We start from the raw sequence: 16,623 nt of genomic DNA on the forward strand, positions 1-16,623 counted from the left end.
TCAGCAAGACCCTGTCTTAAAATAAAAAATTAAAAAAGACTGAGGATGTAGTGCAGTGCAAAGGTTCTGGGTTCGATCCTCCCCGTCCTCCCCCACCCCCCCTCACACACACACACACAACAGGTGGCACTGTAAGAGTATCTTTCAGACTTGTAAAACTTACTTAAACTTCCACAATTCCAGATCATGACTGTGACCGGCCGGGGTCATATATGCACAACTGTGTCTCATTCACGTGTCCAGATGGAGCGCAGCCCTTCCCCACCCGAGTCAATGTTCACACAGGTCCGGAGCGGACACAGGCTCACCGCTGCCACTGAGGACGCGTCACTTACCGGTGTGGGTACAGTGATATTATGAACTCCTGATGGAGACTGCTTACTTGGCTTAACAAATGGAATGCAATACTTCTTGGTTTTCTCATCCACTCTGCAACAAAAACGTGCTCAAGTGAGAAGCAGCAGTACTTATGTTCCCAAGTGCGAGCCCCGGTGACACACACCACCAAGCGGCAGGCGGCCCCATGAGGACCCAGCGCCCGTCCTCGGTGCACCGTCCTGCCGCGGGGGGCTCGGTCTTCCTTTCCCTCTGTGCTCACGCGGCCCACACGCGCCCCCTCCTCCAACCAGCCAGCCCCTTCCGCAAGTCCCCAAAGGGCGCCTCGGTGACTCAGGCTCACGCCAGGCAGCAGCGGAGTCCAGACCAGCTCTCCCTTCATCACGACGACCCCCTTGCAGTTACTGGCGTAACCGGCTTAAACAACGCAGCCCACATTCTTAGGACTCTCGGGACATTTTTTAAAAGATCAAATCCTAGTAATTTCCATCATGCAGGTGAAAAGGTTTTTGAAACCGCTACCTAACAAGCAAGCAGCGCTCAGAACAAAGCGCACAGCTGTGCTGCAGGCGAACGGGCAGACACGTGCAGTCTGCGAACACACCCTTCCACGCGTTGTCACTTCCAGACCCATACCTGTAACTCTGGGCTCCGGGGTTGCCGCCAGCAGCCGCTGCGGACGGAGTGTGCGCCAGCGGGGGGATGGCCACGCTGGGGACCCTGGTGGCCTGGCTGCCGCGGTCCCCAAGGCGGCCCGAGGGCGCTGCCTGCAGGTGGCCTGTCCCGCTGCTCCGGAGATGGCTGGCATTGGACGCTCTTGCGCCCTTTTCAGTCTTCTCTCCATCAGCTTTTGCCCCTTTTGTTTTAAATGCTTTGGAATCCTTAGTTTTGGTGTCAGTGTTGGTGTCCTGACCATTAATAAAAACGTTAAGAAGGTTAATGATCTAAAACAATGAGAAACGACCTCTTCCTATAAAGTCCTTTTACCTAGAGCAGAATTTGGCCATTTCCTTAGCATCTTTATTCTGTCTGTGGAATTAAATTAAATCTAGATTCTTTTTTGTTTTTTTTCTGGTACCGGGAATTGAATTCATGACCTCGCGCTTGCCAGGCAGGCACTGTGCCGCTGAGCTAAATCCCCAGCCCCAAAATCCACATTCTTATTCTGATAGTTACTGTGAAAATACAAAAAGAACAGGAACACAATTCACACTAACTCTGACTGATGTATTTGTGTGTGTGTGTGTGTGTGTGTGTGTGTGTGTGTGTGTGTAAAGTTCAAATGGGAAAAACCACAAAGGAGCAACTGGGAATGTCACTTTTTCCTCGCACACTCTCAATCAGGAATATGAACTTGAGAACACTGTCTTCTTCTGGCTCACTGCATAGCAGTGGGCTCCCTCATCAAGGTCAGATCTCAGGCATTCTTACATGCTTCACGCCATACAAAACCCTAACATCAGCTTTTCTCACACCACTGCAGGAAGAGAAGTGGGACCAGCATGCAGGTGTGTGTGCGTTGCCCTGCACGTACGCACATGTACATGTGTTCAGACTTTCTCCAGATGAGTGCGGAATGGAGGTTCTCCAAGGAAGCTGCATCTGTAACAGACCCTGCAGACCGCCTGACCCAGGCTGGCAGCACCAGCACGCACGCTGCAGGCTGAGAGCTGAATGTCTCCCGGGTCACTGCAGGCCCTGCGCCTCCACCCTGGGGCCTGACCTAACATCGCCATGACCACGAGGCAAGCTCAGGGTTGTATCGCTAGCTCAGGGGCCCTCGGCCTCTGCTTCCCTGACAGCTACAGAAGACATGCTGCTCCGCCGCAGCCTCGACCTGTGGGCCCCAGCAACTGAGTAATCACACTCTAGCCGTGAGCTTCTCTGACTACAGAAACTCTTTACAGCAGAGAATGTCACTGAGGGTAACCTGAACCTGTGCTCCCAGACCACAGCTACTCCTGCCGGCTTGGCATGAATATTTTCTAACTTCCTTTAAAGCAGAGTTGTTATCTTACACCAACAAGTTAAACAAGCACTACTGCACATCAGGTACAAGGTAGGCACTCCGAGCATAATACGGTTTTTAAACAGGTCGCCTCAACAGGGGAGACACACTTACAACAAGGCTAAAAGCGAACAGTTTGCCTAAAGATCTTTTTTTTTTTTTTTCAGTTTGCCTAAAGATCTTTTTTTTTTTTTAGTTTTTTTTGGGTTTTTTTTTCGGTACTTGGAATCGAACTCACAACCTTGTGCTTGCCAGGCAGGCGCTGTGCCGCTGGGCTAAATCCCCAGCCCCTGCCTAAAGATCTTTTTTAAAACCTCAACCCAGCCCAAATTTAAAATTTAAAACATTTACCTGTACCACAAGTGTTTTTCTTTCTTCACCTAAGGATTCATCTTTTTCCTTTTCCTTCTTTCTGTTTTGGGATTTTTTAGGCAAAGAAATATTCCTGGCATCTTTCTGTATTTTTAACTGTAGTTCTTGGGAGAACCTATATAAAAATAACCAATAAAATAAAATTGTAGGTGACAAATAAGTGTTTAAAAACCCTGACTTTCATGATAATTTTTAAAAATTCAGTGCCGAACCACACATGGTAATGCACACCTGTAATGCCAGGACACTCGAAGCTGAAGGAGGAGGATCACAGTGAGTATGAGGCAGCCGGGGCTACATACTGAGTTCAAGCACAGCCTGCGCTACATAGAGAGACCCTGCAGAAAGGAATGGATGCTCTGTAACCTTCGGGGACCCCTGCGGCCATTTCAGGAGGAGCACAAAGCCCACACTGGTCTCCCCTTAACGTGAGAATACTGTCCGTGTCACTCGTCAGGGTGGGCCCCAAAGATGGTGCAAAGACGAGGTGACAAAACCGAGGCTGCTGCACCGTCCCTGAGCCTGGCATCTCCCTCCTCATCCCAAGCTCACTGAGAAGAAACCGGCTGCACCCAAGACCGCCCTGGAGAGGAGGCGCAGTGTCACGTCATCGACCCCAGGTCCTGACACCCACTGCTCCTCAACACTCGGAAAAGACGGACGCGCTGAGCCCGGGGCCAGTGTTCCCGAGGGCAGCGGTTACCTCGGCAAGCACGGTCCGACTCAGACACAACCCAACTAGCCTTTCCTTTCATAGAACATTACTTTTACTGGCAAGGAAGACTGGCAGAGAACTCTGGTTATTCAGTCTTGATGGATGTGGCAGACAGTTTCCTTCAAGAAAGGAAAACTGAATTTGTCACTTCAAGAAACACAACTGATAAAGTTTGTCAATGATAAAATTCAACACTTTATGATAAAATTAGAATTCTGTGAAACCTGTGATCTTAGAAACTTCTCAATAGTTAAAAAGTCTTCTGATGAGATGGAATGTGAAACTTAAGTATTATATAATGAAATATACCAACATTTCTAACATCTGCACAGTTTAGCCACAGCAAAATTCTCCAAACGACTAAGCAGTGATGTTAATGAAGTCCATGTGAGTTCGAGAAGCCCTCGGAAAACAAGACAGAAATGCGTTTTCATGTAGTAGGTGAAGAGAAGTCCCCTATGCAGTTTTAGAGTGCAGGCTAACATTTACGGAGCAACCGGGCCAGGTTCTGACGTAGCATCAGAACTAGACAGAGCATGAAAGAATACACACATTACTTAAAAAGGCTATTAAAGTATTCTTCCTTTACCCTAAGTACATATTTGTGTGAGGCCAGAATTTCTTCACATAATTCAACCAAATCAACCTATCATAAGTAATGGAAAGTAAAAGCAAACATAATACACCAACTATCTACTCAGGAAGCTGAGGCAGGAGGATCACAGCAAATTCGTGCCAGCCTGGGCTACACAGTGAGTTCCACAGCAGCCTGAACAGCAAGACCCGGTGTCCAAAAAGAGAACCCACTACCTTAGTAAGCTACATGCTACTGAAATTGGTGACTGTAAAACAACATCACAGCTCCTGATCTCATTATTTTCTGTCTGTCAACCGCACTGAGGCAGCACCAGCACAGCACAGCAGCTCCAGCACCCAGGGCCTGGCCATCTGCGTGTCTCCAGCTCCTGAGCAATGGCGGCGGCAGCATGAGGCGTGTGCTTGTGCGTGTGCGTGTGCGTGTGTCTGGCACGAGAGGACATGAATCCTTTGCTGGTGCATAGCACCAAGGTGACAGCATCACACAGCAGGCAGCAGCCTAGGAATCAGGGACCTGAAGCGATGCCCCCAGGAGACAGGCTGAGCAAGCAGAAGAGACTGCTTCATACCACCAACATAGGAAACACCCCAAGCTCCGACTGCTGCTGAGGGGGGGGAGCACTGAGGAGGGGACAGCTTCCAGGCGAGGCAGTGACCATGCAGGACAAGCACTGTGGGGAGGGTTGCAGAAGCCACATCCCCCTCTGCCCCTCGGCCCCTGGCCTGGCAGGCACTGGCCCCTTACCTCTCAGCAAACCCATCCATCTGGAAGAAAGCGTGGTTAAGGAGTTCAGCACACAGCGGCCTTTTGTCGGGGTCAATGTGTAAGCATTTCTGAAAAAATAAAAAACACAATTCTTAGCCAAGAAAAACCCCCACTTTAGGTTCCTAGACACTGTATAGGAGAATCGAAAGCTCCCCATTACAGCCAGTGGATTTTAAACATCTATAATCAAGAATAAAGCACAACTCTAGAAAACGACTATTGGGGGTGCTAATATCACAGAAAGGAAAACCGCCGTCCCATGTCTCTAAGAGGGAACGAACAACCTCCCCGGAGGCAGTCCTGCTAAATCCAAGCCTGACTCTGACCGCACTCCAGGCTCCTGCGTCCGACTACATTACGGGGATGGGGTATGGGACACACCGCCTAGCCACTTCAATACTTCGCATGTTTTAAATAGAAAGAAAGATGAAAAGAAGCTTATGTTACAGCAGCATAGCTCATAGCAGCTAACCCTGGGAAGCAGCCTGTGTGTCCATAGCAGATGAACAGCATCTCGAGACCATAATGTGAGGTGAAATAAATCAAACACGGTTGAGTACCACGTAACTTCTCTTAAATGAGAAACCCAAACTATAAATAATTTTTAAAACAAAATAAAAAAGACCACAGGAAATAGGAAGATAGATCTTTGCAAATGAGGAAAGGGTCTGGAGACAGGAACTGGGAGGAGGGAGGGGGGTAATGAAACCATCTGTGTATGTTAAGTGCATGTGCCTACTCTCTAAAACGAATGCAAACGCTATACATGACAAACATGCACAAATAAATAATAATAATAATAATAACATAATACAGAAAACTGGACAGGCCAATTACCCCAAGCCAGGTCTTAAAACAAAAGCTCACAGTTAAGTCTCAAAAGCTAATCAACCACTTGCAATCTATATTTCAATCCTAATTCAAACTATAAGAAGAAATTATGTGAAAATCAATACTTTGGACAATATGATATGAAGAAATTACTGTGAATTTGTAACACTTAAAGCTGTTGTACAGTGAAGGGAAAAGGTCTCCTGTACACTCGCTACTGCACTTTATGGAAGGTCTTGATAGAAACCCTCAATACCTAGAAGGTATGGCTGTGTCTAGATGTTCCCAAAGCCTTCTGCAGTCATGGGTGGGCCTGTGCAGAGGTGCCTGGATCTAAGCGTGTAAAGCTGGGATCAAGGGTGTGTGAGCACTAAACTGTCCAAATACTGGTTTGCACAGTTCTGGGTATGGATAGTGGGAAGGCCCTCCCTGGGCGTGTGTGCTCCCCACCGTAAGGGTGCAGAGCCTGGATGGAACACAAAGCAAAGAAGGAGGGCTGCCACTGTCACTTGCTGCTTGCTGCCTTCTGCCTGCCCTGCTTTGCCATGGACTGTTTCTACTCTGTGATGTCATTCTGCCACGTCAATCTGCCTTTGGAGCCAGCCAACTACGAAATGAAACCTATACAAACTTGAGGCAAATAAACCTTTCCTCCTTTGTCTTTGGGTGTAGGTAGTCTATCTCAGCAATGAAAAGTAACCATAGCAAGAAAAGAAACTCAGCTGGCAGTTTTAAATGAGCAAGAAAAGATCCACAAATAATTATGAAGTAATATAATATCTGGGATTTGCCTCAAAATGTGCCAAAAAGCCAAGTGTGGTGGCACACACCTCTAATTCCAGCACTTGGTAGGCTGAGGCAGGATGTTAAGGTCAGTCTGAACCCTGTCTCAAAAAATTCAACCAACCAACCATGCAAACAAACAAAAGCACACCAAAAAAACAAACAAACAAACAAACAAACACTGAAGGAAGCTTGAGTAGACTGATAAAATGATCACAGGCTGGTGAGCATCGAAGCCAGATGACAAGGGCGGGAGAGTTTACTGCGCTTCTAATCTTTGTGTGCTCTTCTCTATGACTGAAACTCCATAGTAAAATGTTTAAAACATCATATGATTCTACATAAGGGACACAGATTAGATGAGAGTTTAACCTTTATTCCCTTTAAGTCTCTTTACAGACAGATCATAAATCTGATCCCAAAGAAAACTATTTCACCCCCCAGGAAGATATTCAGCAGTGGAATAGCTCAGTCGAAGGGGCCTCCAATCCCAGTTTTGTGAGGAATCTCCACACTGATTTCCACAGTGGCTGCCCCAGTCTGCACTCCCACCAACAGTGGAGAAGGGCTTCTTTTTCCACACAGCCCCGCTGGCATTTGTAATTGGCTGATTTCTTGATGACAGCCATCCTTCTTGGGGTGAGACGGAATCTCAGTGTTGTTTTCATTTGCATCTCTCAAATGACCAGTGATGTTGAACATTTTTTCATATATTTATTTGTTCGTATTTCATCTGAGAAGTGTGTATTCATCTCAGATGCCCATTTTTGGGTTGGTCTTTAAGTTTGGGAGGTCTGTGCTCCGAGTTCTTTATATGTTCTCGACAGTAATCCTTTGTCTGAGGAACAGCTGGCAGGTATTTTTTCCCACGCTGTGGGTTGTGCCTTCACTCTGTGGTGGTTTCTCTTGCTGTGCAAAAGCTTCTTAGTAAGATGAGATCCCACTTGTTGATTCTTTGTGATAGCTCCTGTGTGAGCAGGGTTTTATTCACAAAGTCTTTGCCTATACCAGTGTCTTCAAGGGTTTCACCTATTCTGTCTTCCAGAATATTTAATGTTTCTGTTTCAATATTTAGATCTCTGATCCACTTTGAATTTAGTTTAGTGCATGGTGAAAGGTATGGGTCCAATTTTAATCTTCAGCATGTGCAGAGCAAGTTTTTCCAGTACCATTTATTAAACTAAACAGGCTATCTTTCTTCAATGAATGTGTTTGGCACCTTTGTCAAAGATGAGGTGGCTGCAATTTATAATAGCTATATCTTGGAAACAACCCAAATGCCCATCAACTGAGGAACAGATTAAGGGATGTGATATTTCTATACAATGGACTATTACTCAGCTATAAAGAAAATTAAACTTGAAGCTTTTATGAGTAAATAGATGCAACTAGAGACCATACACATAAGTGAAATAAATCAGACTCACATGTGTAAACATCATTTTGTCTCCCTATCACGAGAAACTGAAAGAGTAAGTAAGATCCAAAAGGGACAACAGACACTGTGAAAGGGAAAGAAACTGCCCAAAAGGAGAGAACAGGGGTGGGGGAAAGCAGAAAACAAGCCAGATAGCTAAGATAATTGCACAACTAATTTCTATCAGTTTATTGAAAGGAGCAGTTAGTGTTTATATTGTTTGGTCAATTTTACATGTTTATATCTGGTAATCTGAGCAACTACTTTGAAGATAACAATATGCAATATAATTACCATTGTTAATTTCCTATCATCTTGTTTTGAAATTCTGTATAGTGTTTTTTTTAATCCCCTTAAAAAAAAAAAAAAAATTGTAACTTTTTGAAATAAACTGGCTGAGTATGTTTGGAGCTGTTTCTGCATCTTCTAATCTGTTCCGCTGATCTTCAGGTCTGTTTTTTTGCCAGTACCATGTTATTTTTATCACAGTAGCTCTATAGTACAATTTCACGTCAGGGACTGTGGTGGCCTGTGCCTTGCCTTTATTGCCCAGAATTGCTTTTGCTATTCTAGGTCTCTTCTGGTTCCACATGAACTTAAGGACTGTTTTCTTTAATTCTGTGAGACATGCTATTGGGATTTTAATTGGAACTGTATTAAATCTGTGTAACAGTTTTGGAAGTATACCTATTTTCACTATATTGGTTCTTCCTAACCAAGAGCAAGGGGTATCTTTTCATTTCTGATATCCTCTTCAATCTCCTTTTCCAGAGTACTGAAGTTTTCAATGTAGAAGTCTTTTACATCTTTCATTAGGTTGATTCTTAGGTATTTCATTTTCTTTGGATGCTATTGTGAAAGGTGTTGTTTCCCTAATTTCTCTCTCAGTGAGTTTATAATTCTGGTACAGGAAGGCTATTGATTTTCGAGTGCTGATTTTGTATCCAGCTACACTATTGAATTTGCTTATTAAATATAGAAGTTTTTTAGTGGCATTTTTGGGGTCTTCTATATAGAGTATCATGTCATCTGCAAATAATAGTAAATTAACTTCTTCCTTTCCTATCATTATTACTTTTATTTTTTTTTTCTCTTGTCCAACTGCTCTGGTTAAAGTTTCCAGGACTACGCTGAATAAAAGTGGTGATAGTGGACATCCTTATCTTGTTCCTGATTTTACAATGAAAGCTTTCAGTTTTTGTTCATTTAGTAAGATGTTGGCTGTTGGTTTGTCACAGATGGCTTCTATCAGATCAAGATAAAGATCATCTATTCCAATTTTCTGTAGGGTTTTTATCATGAATGGGTGCTGGACTTTGTCAAAAGCTTTTTCTGCATCTATTGAGATGATCATATGGTTTTTGTCCTTGGCTCTGTTTATATAGTGTATTATATTTATTGATTTGCATATGATGAACCAACCCTGCATTCCTGGGATGAATCCCACTTAAATGGTACATAATTTTCTTGATGACTTCCTGCATTCTGTTTGGCACTGTATTATTGAGGGTTTTGGCATTTATGTTCATTAGGGAGACTGACCTATAGTTCCCTTTCTTAATTAGGTCATTCTCCAGTTTTGGTATCAGGGTAATCCTAGCTTCCAGGAATGAATTTGGGAGTACTGCTTCCCTTTCAATTTCATTAAAGAGTTTAAGAAGAAATGGTGTTAGGTCTTCTCTAAATTTCTTGTAGAAGTCAGCAGTGAATTCATCAGGGCATGGGCTTTTCTTTGTTGGTAGGCTTTTAATTACATCTTCAATTTCATTGATTGATATTGGTCTATTTAGGATTTTTATATCTTCTTGATTCAGCTTTGGTAATTCATATGAATCTAAGAATCTGTCCATTTCTTCTGCATTTTCCATCTACTAGAATACAAGTTATCGGGGCTGGGGATTTAGCTCAGCGGCACAGCGCCTGCCTGGCAAGCGCGAGGTTGTGAGTTCAATTCCCAGTACCGGAAGAAAACTTAAAAAAAAAAAAAAAAAAAAAGAATACAAGTTTTCAAAGAAGGTGTAGATGATCTGGATTTCTTCAGGGTCCATTGTAATTTCACGCTTTTCATTCTTAATTGCATGGATGAGTCTTATCTTTCCTCTTTTGATAAGGTTGGATAAGGGTTTGTCAATTTTATTTAATCTTTTAAAGAACCAACTCATCTCATTAATCCTTTGTATTGTTTTCTTAGTCTCCAATGTGTTAATTAACGCTCTGATTGTTATCATTTCTGCTTTTGGCTTAGTCTGCTCTTCTTTTTCTAGAAGTTTGAGGTTTACAATTAAAGTGTTTATTTGCACTTGCTCTGTTTTCCTGATATGGGTATTCACTGCTGTAATTTTCCTTTCTTAGGACTGTGTCCTGTAAGTTCCAGTATGTTGTACTGTCATTATCATTTAATTGCACAAACTGTCTAATTTCTTCTTTAATTTAATCTGTGATCCTTTGGTTGTCCAGGAGGGTGCTATTTAATTTCCATGTGTTTACCAAGTTCTTGTGGTTTCTTTTGTAATTGATTTCTAATTTCATTGCACTATGGTCACCAATAAGCATGGGATAATTTCAATTCCTCTGCATGTACTTAAGCATGTTCTATAAGCTAGTATGTGGTCTATTTTGGAGAATGGCCTATGTGCAGCTGAGAAGAACATGTATTCTGATGTTGTGGGGCAGAACACTCTGTAGACATCTACTGAGTCCATTTATTCAAAAGTTTGGCTCAATTCTAGTATTTCATTGTTGACTTTTTGTCTAGTTAATCTGTCTTTTTGTAACAGTGAGGTATTGAGTTCTCCCAACTGTATTAGTGTTTATTTGATTTTTCATGTCCATTAATATTTGTTTCATATAGTTGAGTGCACTGGTGTTTGTTGCATATATATTTATGATTGTTATCTCTTTCTCTTAGATTGTTCCCTTTAAAAGGATGCAATGACTTTCTTTATCTTTCTTAGTTAGTCTTGGCTTGAAATTCACTTAGCAAATAAAATAGCTACTCCTGCTTTTTTCTGGGTTCCAGTCACATGAAGTACTGTTTTCTATCCTTTGACTTTCAGTCTATGAATTTCTTTTTGAATTATATGTGTTTCTTATATGCAGCATATTGCGGGATATTGCTTCATGATCCATTCTGCCAGTCTGCTTCCTTTGATTGGTGAATTGAGACCATTAACACTGATGGTTGTAACTGGTAATTTTTTTTTTTTTTTTTTTTTTTTTTGTTTTTTTTTGGTTTTTCTCCGGTACCGGGAACTAAACTCACGACCTTGCGCTTGCCAGGCAGGCGCTTTTGCCACTGAGCTAAATCCCCAGCCCCTGTAACTGGTAATTGCTGACTTATCCTTGTCGTGTTATTTTCCTATTGTTGGCTCCCCCCACCCCACAAACTTTTCTCCCCATCTGTTTAACTGTTTGCCTGGCAGATTTCTTCTGCTGGGGTTCACGGAGTTGTACTCCTTGTTATCTCTTTCTAGAATGTCCTTCAAAACATTTTGGAGTGCTGGTTTCATGGTCATAAATTTCCTCAGATGTTCTTTGTCATGGAAGTATTTTATTTCTCTATCAGTTTTGAAAGATAATTTTGCAGGGTACATCCATCTGGGTTGAAAGGTTACTTTCCATTAGAACTTGAAATACTTCACTATAATCGAGCTGGGAATCTTAAAGGGCCAACTTCAGAGACAACTTGAGACAGTGAAAATTTCCCCCACCATCTTCCTCAAACACAGATTAAAGTAATGGTCATTTGGAAACAAGTTTCAGCTAGCCCAGTGTCTTGGTTAATTTTCTCTCCTTGCTGAGACAAAATACCCAACACCCAAAATAAAGGACGGAAAGGTTTATCTAGCTTACAGTTTGTGGAGGTTTCCAGTCCATACTTGGCTGGCTCCCAGGCAGAAGGTAGCAAAGCAACAAGAGCAAAGGGGGGAATGGCAGCCGAACAGCAATGCAGCCAGAGCAAAAGGGAGGAATGGCAGCAAGCAGCCTCTTTCCCTGCCTTACTTTGTAAACAGGCTACCCCCACCTAAGGGGCGTATAGCTCTCACATAATCTCCATGCCCTCCTCTTCCACAGGCTCAGGATGTATACAAAGTAAGCACCCTGGCTTCCTGCTGAGCCACTTAGCCAAACCTCTGAACTCCCCAAGTTGACACAATGTATCAACTCTAACACCCAGTGTCTACAAAGAGTCTCCTTGATATTGCAATATGGATCATGACCCTATGTCCTACATTTTACTACTTTTGTAATTCTCTAACTTTTTTTCTCCTTTTCACATAAACATTTGGTTTTGCATTTTTAGATTTTTTTTAGATGAGACTTCACACTTAAAATATGCTTGATAAGGGGCTGGGGATTTAGCTCAGTGGCAAAGCGCCTGCCTGGCAAGCGCAAGGTCGTGAGTTTGGTCCCCGGTACCGGAGAAAAAAAAACCAAAAAAAAAAAAAATATGCTTGATAATTGTAAATGTTTTCCTAATAAGTTTTAAAACAGATACAATATTTACAGCTTTCTCTCTGAAGTTCCCACACATGCCAAATTATTTAAACTCTTCCTTACCATATGAGAATTACGGTGATCAGAGGAAACTCCTGACTAAAAGATCCACTAGAACTACAGAGAGAGAACCAAGTCTCTATGATCCATACATTCCCCACCAGAAAGTGAAAAGAAAAAGGATGATTACCTTTGCTAAATCTGTCACAACTTCAGAGAGCTTAGGGTAGCGTCTTTCAAGAGGTTCTGTTTCTTGGATTTCAGGCAATCGTACTCCAGCAAATGCAGGATTTTTATAAAACAGCTCTTGATGTCTTGGTATTAAATTACCTAGAAATGAAAGCAGCACACATCTCCATGCCCATGACAAGAGCCAGGTGGTGGAGACCAAGCAGACGCAGGGAATGGAGTTTGGGACCTGTGCCAATTCCCTGCAAGGCAACGTGGCAGCGTGTACGGTGGTTTTACCGTAAGTCGACTCAAGAACTGAACACTGCTATCTCACTTAGAAAAGTAGAATTTGTAGGGAACACAGGAGAAGGACAAGCGAAGAACATCCTTACAGCTCTAAGCACCCGCACTTCATTTCTGGTGATAAACTACGATGAGCTGACTAAAATGAGGACAATACAGCCTCACCGAAGCCCTCAGCTCCTCTAAGAACTTAATTTTTGGTCAGCTGACTTTGTGCCTTTGTCTAAGGTCAGATTTGCGTACTAGATTTTTTTCTCAACTTGAATACGTAATGTGTTATGAAATATACATGAAAATACACACATGTAAGAAATCACTTATACTTACTGAATTTCTAGCCTGGAAACTCAAAAATCAAACAGTGAAATTACCCCAGTGTTCTCCTTATTTCCACCTTCCAAGCTCTGCCTCTGAACGTGAAGTTGGTGCTTCTAAATATGTGAGAGTGTGTTCTCGCTGTGAACTTCTGCCCAACGCACTCGCAAGCCAGGTCTCCCCATCTCTCACCCTGACAGTGGAGGGTAACAGCTGTACTTCACCAACTGCTTTACGTGTGTGGTTTTTAAATTGCTCCCTATCTACTTAAAATGTGTGTCACATTTAATGTACCGTACCAATGACTTTAAAAGAATCATCATAAAAGAAAGAAACCCTGAACAACTTAAGACGCAGATTATCTCCTCACCTAAACATGTCATAATGTGGTAGAGCTGGTCAATGTCGGAGTCTCCCGGAAACAGGGGCTCCCCGGTGAGCATCTCTGTTACCAGACAACCAATGGCCCAGACATCAACGGCCCTGGAGAAAAGCAATGTGGTTAGACCCCCGCATGCAGGCGTGACTGGACAAGCTACACAGGCTCTGTCCCCACACACCTCTGCTTGATGTTCTTGCTACTGGGAAGAGCCGTGCGTCCATTACCCCAAGGACCCTGTTCTCTAAGAGTTCTAACTCTCCATCTTAACAAGCAGGAATTCCAGAAACTACAACCGTTGTGACGTAAGAGGCAAAGGCTCCTGAAAAGACTAAGCTGTCTCTATGCGTACTTCATCCTGGCAGTCAGATTCGAGCTTCCATTCAGAGCCTAGACTCTGTACACACAGGCTTCTGCCAAGGTGGACAGACCACTCTAGGTACACTGGAAAAGCACACCTGAGGGCAGGAGGCGGCTGCTGACACAAAGACAGCAACAGGAGCAGAAAGCTAACAGGGAGAACGTTCTTTTAAACCGTATTAAAAATCAGTCACAAGGACGAGGGACATTGCTCAGTCGTGCTTGTCTAGCACACGCAATGTCCTAGATGCAATCCCAGCACTGCAAAAAAAAAAAAAAAAATCACTCCCAAGAACCAAAGAGTACAGTAGCATCATTTAGCACAGGAATAGCAGCCCTGCAGTAGCCTGCGTTCATCGCTGAATTGTAAAATGGCACAAAAATGACAGAAAGGCAGTAAAATGAGACTTCAGAGTATTTAGGAAAACATTAAAGGACGTTTCGTGTACTCTAAAAATGTAAGATGTGGAAAATATTTTAGGAAGATTTCTAACAAAAGCAACAATGGCTGAGGCAAGAGGATCACTGCAAGTTTAAGGTCAGCCTACACAGTGAGAACCTGTCTCCAAAAAAAAAAAAAAAAAACAAACCCAGGTATAGTGGTGCATGCCTGTGATCACAGCACTGTGGAGGCTGAGGCAGGAGGATCGAAGTGAGTTTGACACCAGCCCGGGCTACACAGTGAGACCCTGTCTCAAAAAGCCAAAAACAAACAAACAAACTAAACAACCCCACATAAAATGAAGCCATAAAGGTTAGTCTTCTCATCTGTGAAGAATTGGTGGGGCTTAGCAACAGCATGGCCCAGCCTGTGCTGGGGCCTTAGGTACCATCCTCACAACCACACGAGGGGTGTGTGTGTGTGTGTATGTGTGTGTGGGTGTGTGTGTGTAAAAGAGAATTCACTCATGAAGGCTTCTTTTTTGAGACAAGGTCTTGCTATGGAGCCTAGACTGGCCTCACGCTCACGATCCTCCTGCCTCAGCCTCTCAACTGCTGGGATTACAAGTGTACGCCACTAAGCCTGGCTTGACAACTTAGGTTTACAAAATATTTCCTTCAATTCCGCCACCCCTTTCCCTTACACACGCCAGACCAGTGCTCTACACAGAGGGACACAAGTGGCAGCCCTCTTCTGCCTTTACAATCCCCCCCACACACATACTCCAGCCTTCCTCTGAGCAGATCACCACTTCCTACGCTGGCGCCTTACTTGCCGTACTTGACATCACCGACCAGCAGCTCCGGCGCCCTGTACCAGCGGGTGGCCACGTAGTCCGTGTACGCCTCCCCGGGAGCCGCCAGCGTGCGTGCAAACCCGAAGTCACACAGCTTCACCACGCCAGCCTGGGACACCAAAATGTTCTCTGGCTTCACGTCCCTGTGTATGATCTAAGACAAAAAAGCACAGCAAGGTTAGACAGAAAGGATCTGAGGCACTGAAATGAAGAAACACATAATGGTCCTGGCTTTAAAGAACCTGGGACCCAGTGATTTTACTAATTCAAATTCTAGTCTATACACATGTCTATGCAAAGGCCTGGTGCCTGGATAGTCAAGTATTAGCAAGATAATCACTTAAACCTAATACTTACATTGTGACTGTGGCAAAAGCCAATTCCATTAATAATCTGAAATAAATACTTCTGCACCACTTGGTAGTCCAGTCCATTTGGAAAGAGTTCCAAGTCATCAAGAATTGTGTGGTCAACAAACTCAAAGACCAGGTACCATCTTTTTTTCTTCTTACACACTTCCAATAGGTTTACCAAATTCTCATGCCTCAGTTGCTGTTATAAAAAATGCAAAACAGTTTTTATAAAAACAAACTATTAGCAGTTAGTCCCAATCTAAAATAGATCTTAGCATAAGGCAAATATATAAATAAAATGCAAAAACCGTGTATTTTAGAAGTACATTCTAGTTTTTAAATACAGTCAACCAAACTCCTCCTTTGCAATCTCAGAGAATGTAGCAAAGCCAAGGAGGAGGAGCAGCCCAACTCCATGTTTGATGAGACCGCAGGGACCTGAGCCCCCTACAGTGGGGGGAGCCCACGCAGCCGGCGGCACGGGCTTCCGGGGTGTGGATGACGCCCAGGCAAGGGTCCTTGGGGCAGGGCACTGCCTGGAAGGCACAGTGCTCACAGGCACCAGGTGGAAAGACCCCTACAGCTGAGGGCACTGAGGAACAGTGGGGAGGGGGCTGAACAAGCAGCCACACAGAGACCCTGGCCAGAGTCACCATCGGAGCAACCGCAACATGCCGTCAGGAACAAACCTACAGCCACATGTCTCAGAGAACTCAATCCTACCGGCCAGCGTCACAGAGGCAGCACTGTGAGCCGTCGTGGGTCGTGCTAGCTTGGGACAAGATCCAGGCCTCTGCCCAGGTGACCTCCCCACATCATCTGGTCCCTGAAGAACCACTGGAGTAAAAGCAGCCACAGAGGAAGAAGAGCCAGTTCAGAGCCACTCAGAGGTACGATAAGAAACAAGAAGGAACACAGATGGAGATTAACATTCACCAAGAAGGAAAGGAAGAAAACATGTGGCCACTTTTGAAAGGATATAATCTCAAAATCCTGAGGGGAAGACCACACGATCCACAGACAAGAGACCCAACTGTAATGGTTTGTGGGATATTTTGCAAGGTGAAACAACAGAATACAGGACACACAGTTTGTAAGATTATTTATAACAGTCACCCAAAGGATGATACACAAAAGAGTGCAGGAAATATGTCCACACACTAAGACCAAGGAAACTAGCCA

The 16,623-nt window shown here is 43.8% G+C and overlaps 1 protein-coding gene across 2 annotated transcripts in view; it reads right to left on the reverse strand.

Annotated features, from left to right (window-relative positions):
- Positions 1 to 16,623, reverse strand: part of Cdkl2 (cyclin-dependent kinase-like 2 (CDC2-related kinase)) — a 35,555-nt gene that overhangs the window by 11,440 nt on the left and 7,492 nt on the right. For both annotated transcript variants that reach the window (XM_005401320.2, XM_013502778.1), the window contains exons 2-9: positions 15,446 to 15,640; positions 15,064 to 15,242; positions 13,482 to 13,594; positions 12,513 to 12,652; positions 4,774 to 4,862; positions 2,696 to 2,831; positions 973 to 1,244; positions 336 to 429 (exon numbers count right to left, since the gene is read on the reverse strand). In XM_005401320.2, the coding sequence (XP_005401377.1) occupies positions 336 to 429; positions 973 to 1,244; positions 2,696 to 2,831; positions 4,774 to 4,862; positions 12,513 to 12,652; positions 13,482 to 13,594; positions 15,064 to 15,242; positions 15,446 to 15,640 (1,218 nt within the window). The remainder of the gene's footprint in view (positions 1 to 335; positions 430 to 972; positions 1,245 to 2,695; positions 2,832 to 4,773; positions 4,863 to 12,512; positions 12,653 to 13,481; positions 13,595 to 15,063; positions 15,243 to 15,445; positions 15,641 to 16,623) is intronic.

The sequence above is a fragment of the Chinchilla lanigera genome, unplaced genomic scaffold (assembly GCF_000276665.1).
Source record: "Chinchilla lanigera isolate Chin_1 unplaced genomic scaffold, ChiLan1.0 scaffold00073, whole genome shotgun sequence".
Classification (NCBI taxonomy): Eukaryota; Metazoa; Chordata; class Mammalia; order Rodentia; family Chinchillidae; genus Chinchilla; species Chinchilla lanigera.